Genomic DNA, 15030 nt, shown 5'->3' with positions numbered 1-15030 from the left:
AATAATGTGCTTCTGCAATGTGACCATACTCAATACTTACATCAATTATTCTAAAAGTTTATGTTTTACTACATCAAATTTTTTAGAGATTTTCTAAAGTTTTTAAAGCAAAGGAAAGCCTGTCAACTGTAGGGAGCCGTGCGACAGCCCCATTGCTACCTCCCTGCCTCTCTCTCTCCTATGGGCACAATGCGTCTGCCTACATTAACCATAATGCTCTCCTGCTTACATCAAATACCAGGATGTGACGGTGACCCTGTTGTATTCATCCCCATAGCCTCTTCCTGTCCCACCAGCCCGCCCTTTCCCTATAAAAGATGTAATCACTTCCAGAATAAAACGGGGCTTGATCGGACTCCCTCGACTTGCTTCCGTCTCTCTTTGTCTCCCCTATGTCTTTATTTAATCCCGTTCCTCCTCCAGGTACACCCCACGGATTGATCCGCAGGCCGGATCAAGTGGCACCCAGCGGGGGGGCTCCTGGCACGGAGGAGTCAACGAGGGAGCTGTTCAAGACAGCCGGCTTAAAGTGAAAGCGAATTGAACCAGAGACCGCGGCGAGAACTGAGCAAACTAAATCAAGGATTAAAGCTAAAAGCAACAGGACATTAAATCAAGTACCGAGGCCTGCACAGACAACTACCCAACGTCCTGCCCGAGTCATGGTAAGTGAACGGCGACCCCATTCCCTTTCCCGGACATGGGTCAAGCATTGCGCGAACATGAATTGTTCGTGGGAGGCCTTAAAAAGGCATTAAAGACAAGAGGGGTAAGAGTTAGAACAGAAGAACTATTGCAGTATTTTCAATTTATCCATAAGGTTTGCCCTAGAGGGTTCTATAGATACCAAGAGGTGGAAAAGAGTAAGAGATGCTTTAAAAGATTATTATAGAGTTTTTGGTCTGGAAAAAGGTTCCAGTGACCACCTTTGCATATTGGAATTTAATCTCTGAGCTGCTTGCCCAGCGGCATGCAGATCCCCAGATTGAGGAGATGGTTGCACAAGGCCCTCCGAGCTGCACAGCCTTATAGTGCCTCTAAGATGGCGCCTGCCTCCAGCAGGCCTCATGGTACTCTTAAAATGGCGCTTGCCTCACTTCTGCCACATCAGCGTGGGTCCCTCCCTGAAATGGTGTTTCTGGTGACGGAAACAAACGTACCTCCCCAAGATGGCACCGCACAGCTGTAAGACGGCACGGGCGCTGTGCTGCTAGCTCCACAAGTCATTAAGACCCATATGCCATTCACAGTGGCAGCTTTAAAAGAATTAAAGATAGCTGTTGCCCAGTATGGCATTATAGCTGCTTTCACTCTTGCTGTTTTAAATTCTCTGGCTGACGGCTGGCTCACACCTACAGATTGGCAAAGATTGGCCCGAGTGACTTTATCGGGTGGGGATAATCTTTTGTAAAAATCGGAATATACAAAAATTGCAAAGAGACCTCCAGGCACAATACACAGGCTGACAATGGGTGAGACCTTAATATGTTAATAGTGGAAGATGCCTATGCATGCAGAAAGGCTCAAAAGGAGTTTAATCCAACACTTTTCACTCAAATTCAAACAGCAGCTACTCGAGCATGGAGAAAGCTGCCTACAAAAGATAATATGAGCTCCTCTCTCACTAGCATTAAGCAAGGCCCAGATAAGCCCTTTTCAGAGTTTGTTGATTGTTTGATTGCTGCTGCTAGCAAAGTCTTTGGTCACGATGATGCAGGCACTGATTTTGTTGAACAGCTGGCTTTTAAAGGCGCTGGCACTATCTGCCCAGCCGCTGTCAGACCTCATAAAAATAGAACAGGCCTAACAGGATATATACACCTTTGCTGTGGCTGCTGCCTTGCAGGGATTTGCAGTTGAACAGTTCTTGTCTCAAAAGCATGAACAGGACTGTTTTGCCTGTGGAGAGACTGGTCATTTTACAGAAAAGACTCCAGAGGTGGAGATTCCAATGTCAATTACTTTGACTCATTTAACTGATCGGAGTGATACTGGTTTAGTCTCTTAAGTTTAATTTCAGCATATGTAAGGATGGGGACAGCTGCTAAAAGGAGAATGAGAGACACTATGGTAGTTATTGTCTTCCCTAATGTCAGATCTTAAAACCTTAGAAGCCTTCATCATCCTGTAATATGTGTTTAGTTCTATAATATGCAGTGTGTATTTAATGTGCGTGAAGATGGGGACAACTGTTTGGAGGAAACTAGAGACAATTAGATAAACAGTAAAGATCTCCAGTAGACTTGCTTTGAAATCTGTGTTTCTTTAAATCTTTTTTTAACTGTTTTGTTCTGTTTTGATATGTTTGGTCTTGCCCTCTTTGAGATGGAAGCCAAGTGTGTGACTGATAAACATGTTACTGGGTTTTTGTTGGATCATTGAGCAGAGCGGTTGGCAATGTCACTATTTGAATGTCACTTTGCATGCTTTAATTTTGTAGCCTGAACAGCTATTTCTAAGACGACAATATGAAACTTACTGTTGATTTCTTGCCGTTTTTCTGTAATTCTGTATTAAGATCACTATAGAACAAGCCAGAGAGATAGTAAAAAATTGCCTTTCTTGTGCCATGCACCTCCCAATTCCACACTTGGGGTTAATCCTAAAGGACTTATCCTCAATGCATTATGGCAAATGGATGTCACCCACATTCCTGAGCTTTGGCAATCTTAAATATCTTCATGTAACTATAAATATTTTTGGAGGTTTCATTTATACCTCTCCCCAGACTGGCAAAGCAACCAAACGTTATTAGCCATATGTTAACTACCTTATCAGTTCTGAGATGCCTACAACAATTAAAGACTGATAATGGTCCAGGCTATGCTAGTTCTGCCTTTGCTTGTTTCTGTCAATATCTTAATATTGATCATATAAAAGGCATACCTTATAACCCTCAAGGTCAAGGCATAGTTAAAAGGGCACATCTCTCCCTAAAACTCACTGTTGATAAAATAAAAAAGGGAGAATGGTACCACAAGGAGGACACCTAAAAATATTCTATCTCATGCCTTATTCATCATTAATTTTTAAAATATGGATGCTTCTAGACAGTCAGCAGCCATGCGTTTTTGGCATACTGAAACACAAAAGCAATTTGCTTCTGTACTATGGTGAGACCCCCTGACTAATTCATGGCATGTCCCTGATCCCATTCTCATATGGAGACGCGGTTCAGTATGTGTTTATTCTCAACAGGATAGAGAGGCTAGATGGCTACCTGAGCACCTTGTAAAACAAGTAGACAGTTCTTCAAAGACTCCATGCAACGGCCAGGAATAATGTCATTTCCTGAGGCACAATCTCCTGTGTTCTCTTACAGGTGACACAACTCCCCGGTGCCCTATGCTGCCTACTCAGCCTGCTCCTTGAGCCGTACCACACCCATGGTGGATTTAGACCCCTGCCAAACAGACTAAAACTGCTGACAGCCATGCACACAACCCCCTGTGACTGCAAAAGATGCTCTTCTCGATCTGGAGGAACATAAACCAGCCAAATAGACTGCGTCCGGTGTTATGCGAGACAAGCTCCAAAAAATAGAAAAACGACTTCAACAACGACAACAACAAATGGCTGCCGACCCTTTCTCCTCAGTGTGTGTTGGGGGAGCTTTTCCCTTACCTAGTGCCCCTTTTGGGTCCCCTAGTACCCTATTGCTTCTCCTTTCTGTGAGTCCTTGTATTTTTCAGAAGATTATGACGCTCATTAATAACCGGATAAACGCGTTTATGGCAAAGCCCATTCAGATACACTATCATCAGCTGGAGATGGCAGATCCAACAAACCTACCAGAAAGGAATTCCCACAAGTGGCCCAAATGACAATGCAGCCTAACTGCCCTGGGGCAATGGACAGGCAGTCAGAGATGGGCAACTAGGACATGCATGTTAATTCCAACGGCCACCTAAGACAGGCACAGGACCAACTGCTGTTCTGCAAGCCCATGATGGGTAAGGCCTGGTTGGATTCATGCAGTGAGGTCCTTGACCTAAGACAGATGCTGTCTGGCAGGGCATGCCATACTCCTGATTAAATAAGATAGAAAGGGAGGAGATGTAGGGAGCCGCAGACAGCCCCATTGCTGTCTCCCCGCCTCTCTCTCTCCTATGGGCACAATGCGTCTGCCTACATTAACCATAATCCTCTCCTGTTTACGTCACATACCCGGATGTGACGGTGACCCTGTCGTATTCATCCCCATAGCCTCTTCCTGTCCCACCAGCCTGCCCTTTCCCTATAAAAGATGTAATCACTTCCGGAATAAAACAGAGCTTGATCGGACTCTCTCGACTTGCTTCCATCTCTCTTTGTCTTCCCTATGTCTTTATTTGATCCCTGTTCTTCCTCCAGGTACACCCCATGGATTGATCCGCAGGCCGGATCAGTCAACAAAACTTTACACACAAAATACCTAAATATATAAATTGTTCTCTATAACAAAGCTGCTCTGGGAAGAGGTAAGGCAGATCAAGGCACAGTTCACTAAGCAGTAATCAAAAGTAGTTTAGGAGGCATTCTTCTAGACACTAAACTTCAAATTTCTAAAAAAACGAGAGAAAAGCACTAAACTGATCATCTCTGGTTTTGTTAAATCTATTCACTAGATCAAAAATTAAATATCCACCATAGTAGTAACTGTTTCAGTAAGAGTCAAAAGTGAATGATAAAATTAGTATGAGAGAGTAATACAGGGACAGGATATTTGTATGCTCTCACAGTGTCTCCCTACAAGATGCTTATCACATACAAAGAAAACAATTAGTACTGTTAGACTGGACCACACTGGCAGGATCCACATTAAAATTAATACCTCTAGTAATGAGTTAAATTAACATTAGACCAGGATATAATACTACTTTCACAATACTCTTACTAAAAATGTACAACTTCAATTTAACCATAAGGAAATATCAGACAAATCTAAATCAGAGGCATTGTACAAAAAAACTAGTATCCTTCAAAAGTGTCAATGTCATAGAAGTCAAAAAGGAACAGTTCCAGATTAAAGGAAACTAAAATACAACAAAAGATCCTGAAACAAATGAATAAATTTTAAAAGGGTCTATAATAGATAACAATATTAAAATGAATTTTAATTTCTAATTTTTGTAGCTACACCATATGTAAATTGTTAACATCTAGAGAATTGAGTGAAGCTTACATGAATTCTATATTTTTTTCACATTATTTCAAAAGGAAAAGTTGAATAAAAGAAAAGGCCTGGCTTAGGGTCCACCTCTTGCGTGTGCACACTTGACAGTTAGTAGAGAACTTTATACTGTCATTAACAGAGAAGCTGCAGAGTCGTACTTACCTATCATATCTTTTCCAGCAGACTTTTCAGACCCTGACAGGTTTACCAGCACAACGCCTCCAATGCTATATACATATATATATATAAAAAAAGTCACTCCTGATTAGTAAAATAATCCATTCTTTTTTTTAAATAATTCTTAAAAGACTAGCCTTATAAAAGTTATTTAAAAGTGATCAAAACTAGTATCAACTTCAGGCAAAACTGTTAAAGAATGTTGTGATTACATAATTACCCCCAGTGATATTATAAGTATAGCACTATACTTGTATTAAATCATTGGATCCTCACCACTGACATTCTCTTTATACACAAGAAAAATAATGTACAGAAGTGACGTAAGTTGATCAAGGTCACACAGCTGGAAACACAACCAACACTCTCATATACTGTTTTTCACTTATGAAATAATTAACTGATTGGTCATCCCTCAGTCAATCTTCCAGTGACAAAAATAAACTTATACACATTTAGCAATGGCATTATTCTTGCTAACTGAAAAAAAACTCAATGAACAGTAAAACTCTTCTTACACACTTAAATAGTTCCATTAATCCTATGACTTTAATGGATAATAAACAGAATTAAGGATACTGAAAAGTCATATTGCTTATTGCATAATCGTAATTTACTAGACACTAGAGGTTTTCTTTCCATTTAGATGATGTTGATGATGGCTAAATAGTACTGAGTAGCTATTGTATACCAGACATTGTTCCACATACCTTAGAACTTTTGGCTCATTTTACTCTCATAACAATCCCAAAACAAGTTCTATTATGTTCAATTTACATATAGGAAATAAGCCAAGAGGTTAAAAAATTCCCCCAAATCTCAAGACTAGTAATGATGAAAGTGGAATAAGATATAGATGAAGAAATGAGATTTTTCAGCTCACTAGGTTTCCTTCAGTGTTGCTAAGATATCAAATTCTTTTTGTAATTTCAGAAATTCAATCTCATTGCTTAAGGCCAAGTCAAAATAATTTTATACAATTTTTAATATGAAACTCTTCAGAATATATAAAATATTTTTAAAAACTCTAGATATCGAATTTGCTAGACTAAAAGTCAAGTGAACACATTAGTTTGGTTTTTTGTTTTAGAGACAGGGTCTCACTACATAGCTCAGGCTAACCTTGAACTCATTATGTAGCTGGCTGGCCTTAAACTCACAGCAATCCTCCTGCCTGTCTCTTCAGTACTGGGATTACAAGTGTGCACCACTATACCCAGTTAGCAAACACTAATATTTTAGATTTATGGGCCATATGGTTTATGTTGCAATTCAACTCTACTGCTGTTACACTCAAGTAACCATAGACAACAGGCAAATAAATGAAAATGCATGCAGAATAACAATACTTTATTTACAAAACTCATGGATGGCCCAGCTTAGCCCACTACAGTTCTAGATCAACTTTAATGAGGAGTAACAGAATCTATCAAAATACTTGCAAGTTCAACATCGTGAATCTATTTCTGTCTTGATTAAAATCTTATTAGGTACTACAAAGAAAAGTTAAAAATTAGCATAAACTTTAATAAAGTTGAATAAAACCTCACTTACTTCCAAAATACAAATTTACTCCCCAGCACAAAAATAAATACTTGGCTAAGACATTAGCCAATCGTGCAGAAGAACAAACCTGTGGTGTTTAAAAAGTAAATGAGCTGGGTCAACCAGATTATTCAGTGAAACTACTACAGTCAACTGTCCCTCACATCTGAAGAGAAAAATTCAGTTGGAGCTACTGGTTCAATGCCTGCCAACATCAGTCTATATGACAAGTACTTTATATACAAGGCTCCAAACTTTAAAACAATGATGCAAAGTAGATAATATGATCATCCTTTCTTCAACTAAGAAAGGTTTTCACAGTTTAAGAGAACGGCCCAAGGACAAAATACAGAACTCTCAATCAATCCCAGTTCTGCCCTAAGAAATATTACTCTCATCATTAAATGATTCTGCTATTCTCTTTGATTTCTGGTTTTCTCTCACAAAAATAATAGCTTTCTCAAACCAATACATTATTAGTACTGTCTATAAATAAGCAAACCCTGTTAGGCTTTAGTGACACAAGGAAGTACAAAACAATACCTTAGCCACCAAAAGTTTACAATTCAATACAAAAGACAAGACAAACACAAAATTAAATAAAAATAAAAGATTTAAGTACAGTTACTGATAATGCTGCTGCTATGTAGTGATGTAAAATTTCCGAACGAATTACATGTAAAATAAATGAAAGATCATTGTAGGCTGAGACAATTAGAGAAAACAATGTTAATTTTTAGGCAAAGTAGAAGAAGGACAAATCAAAGTCACAACAAAAATAGGAAATTGTCTTGGAAAAGGAATAGATACCCTGAAAGTCATGATGATTCATTTCCTCACTAAGTTACATGTGAGTATCAGGATGAGACTTAGTAAATCTCCAATTACGTGAATGGCAGCATCGCTGCCTTGGGGTCTTTCCCTTCCAGTTAACCCATCCAGGAAGGTTTGGAAAACAGTGCTAGTGTATAAAGCAGGGCTGAGAAACAATGTCCATTTATTGCTGTCTTCGTCCTGAGTATTATAATATAAAATAAACTATCCTGCATCACAACTAGAAATTTAAACATCATATTTTTTAAGCAGAGTAAACTAGCTTATACTGCATTTTACCTTAAAATTACAGCCAGTAGTTTGGAGAGTGTAAATCTATCGCCACTGTTACTTGGAAACACTGCAGCAAGGATTAAGGTAAAAAGTCCTATTAGGAGAAAAGGATAAAAAAGAAGTACATGAGTTGTCAGCATTACTACTAACCAATTTAATACTTAGGTAAATTATACAACTATTTTCTTGTCATTTTAAATAACTAAGAATGAGACTTAGTTACCTATGCCGAAATGTATGAAGATATATATAAAAACAGCTTCTAAACTAAACCATGCTGATTTTGACAATACAGATCAAGTATAGTCCCATTTATTTTTAAATAAAAGAGTTAAATTAAGCATTCCGAGTAACACTGTCACCTCAACATAACCACACCTGTGGTGCTGAAGTTATTTTTACAGTTTTAAAATTACTTCTCTTATCTGCCAGATTTGGAAGGTGATTCAATTTTAAAAATAAAACACCTACCATAGGGCAAATTATAGTTCTGAAATAAGCAATTACATTTAGCCAAAGGGTTTAGAAAAAGATCTTTAACAAAGATATACACAGGGTAAGACAACCACAATACAAAGAGCCAACCTGTACCATTTCAATATACTGTTGTATAAAAAACACTGCAATGTACTTGAAGAAACGTAAGGAGCACAGGGCTAAGGCAGGAAACTATAAATATTAAGCAGCTAAAATATACAAAAATACATGACAACTAATGTAAAAAGTTATAACAAAATAGAAGTATGTGTATGACACACACATAAGAAATGTATCAATTTACAGTATAGATTCGGAACACAAATTTCTTACCAGAAGTTGAAGACAAGATATTCACTATAGCAACCTGAGTGTCTGAAAGTGCTTCTTGATATGACAAGTTTGCCAAAAACCACTAAAAAAAAGAACAATAAAATGAAACCTAATGAAAGGCATATTTGTAGCTGCCATTACAATTTATAGTCCCTTTTCTTCCTCCTACACACTTACTGAAGACTGACAAAGCTCTCACAGTGTGTTTCAGGTTGATTTTCTAAAAAATACTCATAACGGAAGTATCCTCAGTGCCTACGGATAAAGGAAAGAATAAAATGTGGTATATCTACACAATGAGATCTTACTCAGCCTTGAAGAGGCATGTGCCACAATATGGATGAACCTCTGGGATATTAAACAAAGTGAAATGAGGCAGTCATGAAATGACAAATAATGTAGGATTCCATAAGAAGTACTTAAAGCATTCAAATTCACAGAATCAGAAAGCAGAGCGATAGATGTCTGGGGCTGCAAGAGGTGGTAATAATTACTGTAATACATTGTTACAATTGCTCTATTTCTGTTATTCTATTGTTACCCTTTCTTTATCCTTAATTTAGAAAATTTTTCATGGTTATGTATGTACAGGAAAAAAAGACACAGTATACATAGGTTCACACCCTCCCCAGCTTCAGGCATGTGCTTGAGGTCTTGGAACATATGTTCCACAGTACCGTCTTTCTCTGTTTAAAATTGAAGCAAAGTTTTGCTTTATTCAAGGAAGGGAGATACTTCCTTTCAATAAACAAGTGTGTGTAACTCAGAGGTTTTCCTTCTGGTCCTCCTGACACCTGTCTACAGATGAGTTCTGTACCCACTTTAGGTAGCTTTCTTCCTTTAAATTAAATCTCCTGATATAATCTCTTACACTACAGCCAGATCTTGTCCTTATTACCGATTTAATCTGGCTTGTTTTAATGTTTATCACTGAGATGCTATCATTATATATCACCTCAAGGTTCCTTTGAAAGGAAGCATACAATTAATATAATTTTAGTCCTGTTTTACATATTTAAAACAAGCACACTGAGAATGTAGTTCAGCAGCACAGTGCCTGCCTGGCAGGCGCAAGGCCCTGAGTTTGACTCTCAGTACCAAAATAAATAAATAAACAAAATAAAACAAGCACACACAAGTCAAACTGAGAGTATAACTCAAAATATATGACTATTTTTATTATAAATATAACTATATATACCATACATATAATTTTTTCCATAATCATGTATTCCCAAACATTTTTGCATAGAGGAATATATTTATCAAAGTATCATTAAGGTAGAGGTTACTTAGCCAGAAAATGGAGACAAATAAGCTATGCAATCGGTGTAAGAGGCAAAATTATGAAACAAAACACCTTATAATTCAGGCCAATAATACTGACATTTGCATAGTATACTAGTTTAAAGTGCCTAGTTATAAATTAGAAACTTAAAGGCTCATATTAAACAATTTTCTGTTAGGCTACATTCAATATAATATATACATAAAGTATCCCTGAAATTCATTTTTAGAGTTCACAAACTCAGGCAAGTCTCAGATTCTAGTAGCCCAAAATAAAAATACTCTACTTATCATACTGTCATTCTCCTTGAACTCTTAAGGACATTTTCCAGATTCTATATTTGAATAATAGACTATAAATTGTACTTAAGAAATTCTATAAAAATATTCATTATGAACATTTGCTAAAACAATACTTAACTACATTTATAAAAATTTAATGTAAAAACAGTTATCTGAGGAAATAAATGGATATGATAAACTCTTATCTGGATATTTACTAGCCCTTGTATAAATCATAGTATAAGTAACTTTTCATTGTTCTGATCCTGAGGTAATGGTAAATTCTGAAGAATTTCTAAATTGTATGTGTGTATGTATGTATGTATGCATGCATGCATATGAACAGATATTATAGGATTTAATGACTACTAATTCTTTAAGGTATATAAGCATTTGCTAATTTTTATACTCTCCCAAATGTTGCCACATGGCAGCCTAATGTCATACTTAACCTAATAGTCTTACACTTCAATATTAAATTATTGGTATAAATATCACCTATATATTATCTAAAAATTCAAGTTCCAAATATGTAATAAAAAAAAAAAACCTACCACAAAGCAAAAAAAAAAGCTAATTTTTGCTACTTGAGTTGCAGTCAGTTTCCCCACAGTTTTCAATATGGATTCTTGGTCTTTCACAGTAGGATAGGACATGCGAGACAACTTTGCTTCTACCGCATGGCTTGATGGAAGCTGTCGAATCTCCATGATGTTACTAAACCTTACTCGAGACTTTTTGGGAGCTTAAAAGAAAAGCATAGTGCAAAATTATCACATGTGCCCTTTCATCTAACTAAAGTCACAAGTTTTAATTTAGTCATAACTGCATATTATTTCATTCATTTCTTATCAGAGTAAGCCACTCAGAGAAAAACAGTTGTACTATCACACTGAGCAGCTTTACTCACTCTCATCTATAAAAATGTTACAGAATTTCAAATAAGAGCAATATTCAGACCAGCTGTGCATATACAACTGCTTAGCTCAGGATTTTCATATGATTATTTTAGCATTTATATTTCGGTTTTTCATCATAGATACCCAACTTACGAAAATTATCTTCCTCGAAAAGCATGCTGAACACTCCTTTTTAGGACCATTCCTTGCAAAGGAAATTATGGATAAACACCTTACAGTGAAACTAGAATCTTTTAAGATTCACAAACTCCTATCACTTGATATTAGGGTCTTTAAGTACATGTTCAACAGAACAGTGTTCATTTAAAAAAAAAAAAAAAAAAAAAAGACTAAGTGTGATAATGCGCATCTGTAAACCCAGTGATCTGGGAGGCTGAGGCAGAAGGATCAAGTTCAAGCCCAATCTGGGAAACTCAGCAACTTAGTAAGACCTCATCTCAAAATAAATTTAAAAGGGGACTGGAATGTAGCTCAGTGCTAAGGTCTTGAGTTCATTCCCCAGTACTGCAAACACATGCATATGCAAACGTTGGAACCACAGAGATTCTGACATTACTTCTAGTTGAAGTGATACAAAAACAATCCATTCAAACTTCTAGGACACTTCAGGAAATGTCAATCCATATGAAACAAAACTAGCAGGTGATCCTAGACAACCCACAAAATTATTAAGTTTGAGGGGGGGCCTGAAGAAGCTAAAATTTCCATTCATTTCTCAATCTCAAAATTACTCACTTTTTTCAGTATCAGTGTTTGTGCTCTCAGGTTTTTCACTTGGAAGGTCATGAAATTTCACAGGAACATACAGTGGTTCACTCTGCAACATAACAGGAACAAATATAAGTAGCCCAAATAAAAGCTGACATACTGACTAAAATTTAAATGGATGGGATGGAGAGCCAGATTGTATCCAAAACATAGCTAATTCAGCATGTTTATGCAGCATAAATTTCCCAAAATAAACATTAAAAACTTAAGAAGGAAGCTCAACTGATCCACACAGGTACAGTAACAAACAAGAATCAGCACCTACAAATGTAGTATTAAGAGACTTTGGCACATTGTAACAATTAGTATTTAAAGGTCACACAGACCTCTCCCTCAGCAAACAGATTGTATTCCACACCTTTTCATGCTTTCTTTTAGAAAATATGCATTTGAGTGCAAAGCATGGTGGCATGAGCCTATAAACCCAGCTACACAGAAACTAAGAAAGGAGGATCGTTTTAGCCCAGGAACTCAGGGTCAGCTTGGGCAACATAACAAGACTCTGTCTGTCTTCCCAAAAACAAACAAAAAACATATTGAGATCCTACGTGTCAAGTACTTTTATAGGTTCTGGGGATAAGAAAACACAATGATCACATAGTTCAAAGAGGAAAGCAGACAATGAGCTGATAAATACATTATACATGAACATATGTGTATGTACATGTATAATATATTTACATACAGTATTAGTCAAATTGCTTTATTACATAAATTTCAAGAGAAAACCAAAAATTGTTGAAAGCTTTTATGTGGTTAGCAGATAACAACAAAAACAAAGATGTCTTCTATTTATCAATTCTTACTATGTACCACATACCAGTCCAGGGCAGTTAAACATGCATTTCTCATTAGTCCTCAAAATAACTTTATGAAACAAGACATGTTAAAGGAACTTTTCTAGAAGCAGAGATATAAAATAACCAAGTTGTAGACAACAGAATTAAAGCAAGGTTTCTAATGTTCTTAAGACCCATATTTTTAAGTGATTCTAAATGCCTCAGTAAGTTTTACAAATATTCTCTACACATTCTTTATTTAAAGAACAATTCTTCAACTAGACTATATCTTAAAGATTAACAGAACTTTTGTTTGTGTTTTTTTGACTTTTCTTTTCATTCCTGGTACTTTAGAATGAAAAATACTCCATAAATCAAAGGACTATAGTGTCTGGAAAAGAATAATCTTTTCATTACATTGACTTTTCCTTTTAACACCTGGCCTAGAACAATCTGATACATTCACCTTAGAGATAAAAGCAAAACTTAGAAGAAGAGTCGTCAGGAAAACAGGCTGCCACCTCAACACCACCTTCTGCACTGAGAGACACAACTGATACTACACTACCTTGTCAGTGCTTAAAATTCAGGGGAAAAAATGGCATTTTCACCAAACTTCACTAAATTCTTCCTAGTACCCAGTATCATAGTTGGCACACAACAGTCCTAAAAAAAATTAACAGTCAAAAATCTGTACTTTCAATAAAGCCATCAAGCTAGTACTTCACAAACTTGTACGTTAGAGTAACTTTAAATTCTCTCACAATTCCACATCTGGAAAGAAAAGTACTGTCAAAAACATATTTCAAAGAGATGCCTTAGTGATGGTCTTAAAAGAATGGACTTTGGGGGCTGGGGATTTAGCTCAGCGGCATAAACACCTGCCTTGCAAGCAGGCAGTCGTGAGTTCAATCCCTGGTACCGATAAAAACGAAAAAAGACACACACACAAAAAAAAAAAAGAATGGACTTTACATAAGCATCTCCAACTAGATTATAAATACTTAAAATAAGTATGCCAATTATTTAATTCATTTGCCTCTTACCTCTGCTTTCCCGCTCCTCAAACATTCTAACACTCTAGAACATACAGGTGTCATCAAAACATGAGTGTTTAAATTTTTAAAAAATTATTACAGTAAAAGACACTGCCTTTAAGCCCTGTCACCCTGAAAACACTTAACCCAGTGTCCTTGTCACTTTATGAAGCAGCTCCGGAAGTCATGCTCTATGTCTTTATTTGTGCTGTCATGGCTCCTACAATGCTCAGAACTAATCAAAAATGTTTATCTCTCATTGTCATTTTGACTTTAAGGAACAGCCAGAAGTCACACAGTGCCAGGTCTGGTGAATAAAGTGAAGATATACTGTAATTTTTTTTTTATGAGCCCTCTTTACAATTGGATGGCATCTGGCAGCAGAATTCACTGTATTTTTTATTACAGCTTGTGAAAACACTCGCAAAAGAGGATTCCTAAAATTGCTTCAGAAAGCTGCAAGAAACAGCCAGGTATGTCGGCACAGGCCTGTAATCTCAGCACTCAGGAGGCCAAGGCAGGAGGATCACTGCGAGTTCAAGGCCAGAAAGCAGTAAGAACAATGGGGTAAGTGTCTTCAAAATGAGGGGAAGTATTTTGAGGAGGATTAACAGCAATGTATGTTTTGCTGTAATAAAGTTTTTAAAATTTAAACATTTGCTGTACATTTTGATCACACCCATGTAAACTTTACTGCCACAGCCTAGAATAAGTGTTTCACGTAAGTTGCTCTAAAATATTTTATGGAATAAATGAATGAACATTTTGCATGTATATTCTCAGTACCAGGCAAAAATGTTTCCAAATGATAATAATGAGCATGAAGTTGGAAAGATGGTAAAAAACAAAGGACTGTTTTTTATTATGTTCACCCCTTAAGTGGTTTACCTCTCCCCTGTCTCTTCAAAGGTAGCTGAATTGCTTACCTGTAGGTTCCAGCTCTCCCTAAGGAAAAAAAGTACCATATTGTAATTATCATAGAGGGCACCCAATATTGAGTTACATCTCCTAATACAGCTAGGGGGGCCATCAGAGCTATTTGAGTTCTCCCTGCCATGGCCAATCAAGAAAAGAAACACATACCAAAGAACTAGTCATAGTTGTATCTGTTGTACAAGCAGCAAAGTAACCTTCAGCATCTGCAAACTAAATACAGATAACAA

General features: G+C 36.8%; 1 protein-coding gene and 1 long non-coding RNA gene across 3 annotated transcripts in view; one reads left to right on the top strand and one right to left on the bottom strand.

Moving 5' to 3' along the window:
* Slc35f5 (solute carrier family 35 member F5) overlaps positions 1-15030 on the bottom strand; it is a 38035-nt gene that overhangs the window by 15421 nt on the left and 7584 nt on the right. Inside the window, exons 5-10 of one of the 2 annotated variants that reach the window (XM_063258970.1) lie at positions 14951-15013; positions 12019-12100; positions 10918-11108; positions 8795-8876; positions 7991-8078; positions 5318-5382 (exon numbers count right to left, since the gene is read on the bottom strand). In XM_063258970.1, the coding sequence (XP_063115040.1) occupies positions 5318-5382; positions 7991-8078; positions 8795-8876; positions 10918-11108; positions 12019-12100; positions 14951-15013 (571 nt within the window). The remainder of the gene's footprint in view (positions 1-5317; positions 5383-7990; positions 8079-8794; positions 8877-10917; positions 11109-12018; positions 12101-14950; positions 15014-15030) is intronic. The other variant, XM_063258971.1, reaches the window with a different exon arrangement.
* LOC134478269 (uncharacterized) lies at positions 178-4284 on the top strand. Its single transcript, XR_010050772.1, has 2 exons — positions 178-665; positions 3323-4284. It is a non-coding gene; the product is annotated as an uncharacterized LOC134478269 (long non-coding RNA).

This window comes from Cavia porcellus, unplaced genomic scaffold (assembly GCF_034190915.1).
Source record: "Cavia porcellus strain 051 isolate PalLab524CR breed Dunkin Hartley unplaced genomic scaffold, mCavPor4.1 scaffold_12, whole genome shotgun sequence".
In the NCBI taxonomy this organism is placed as follows: domain Eukaryota; kingdom Metazoa; phylum Chordata; class Mammalia; order Rodentia; family Caviidae; genus Cavia; species Cavia porcellus.
Note: the sequence above shows the minus strand (reverse complement) of the source record. Positions and strands in the feature narration are given on the sequence as shown.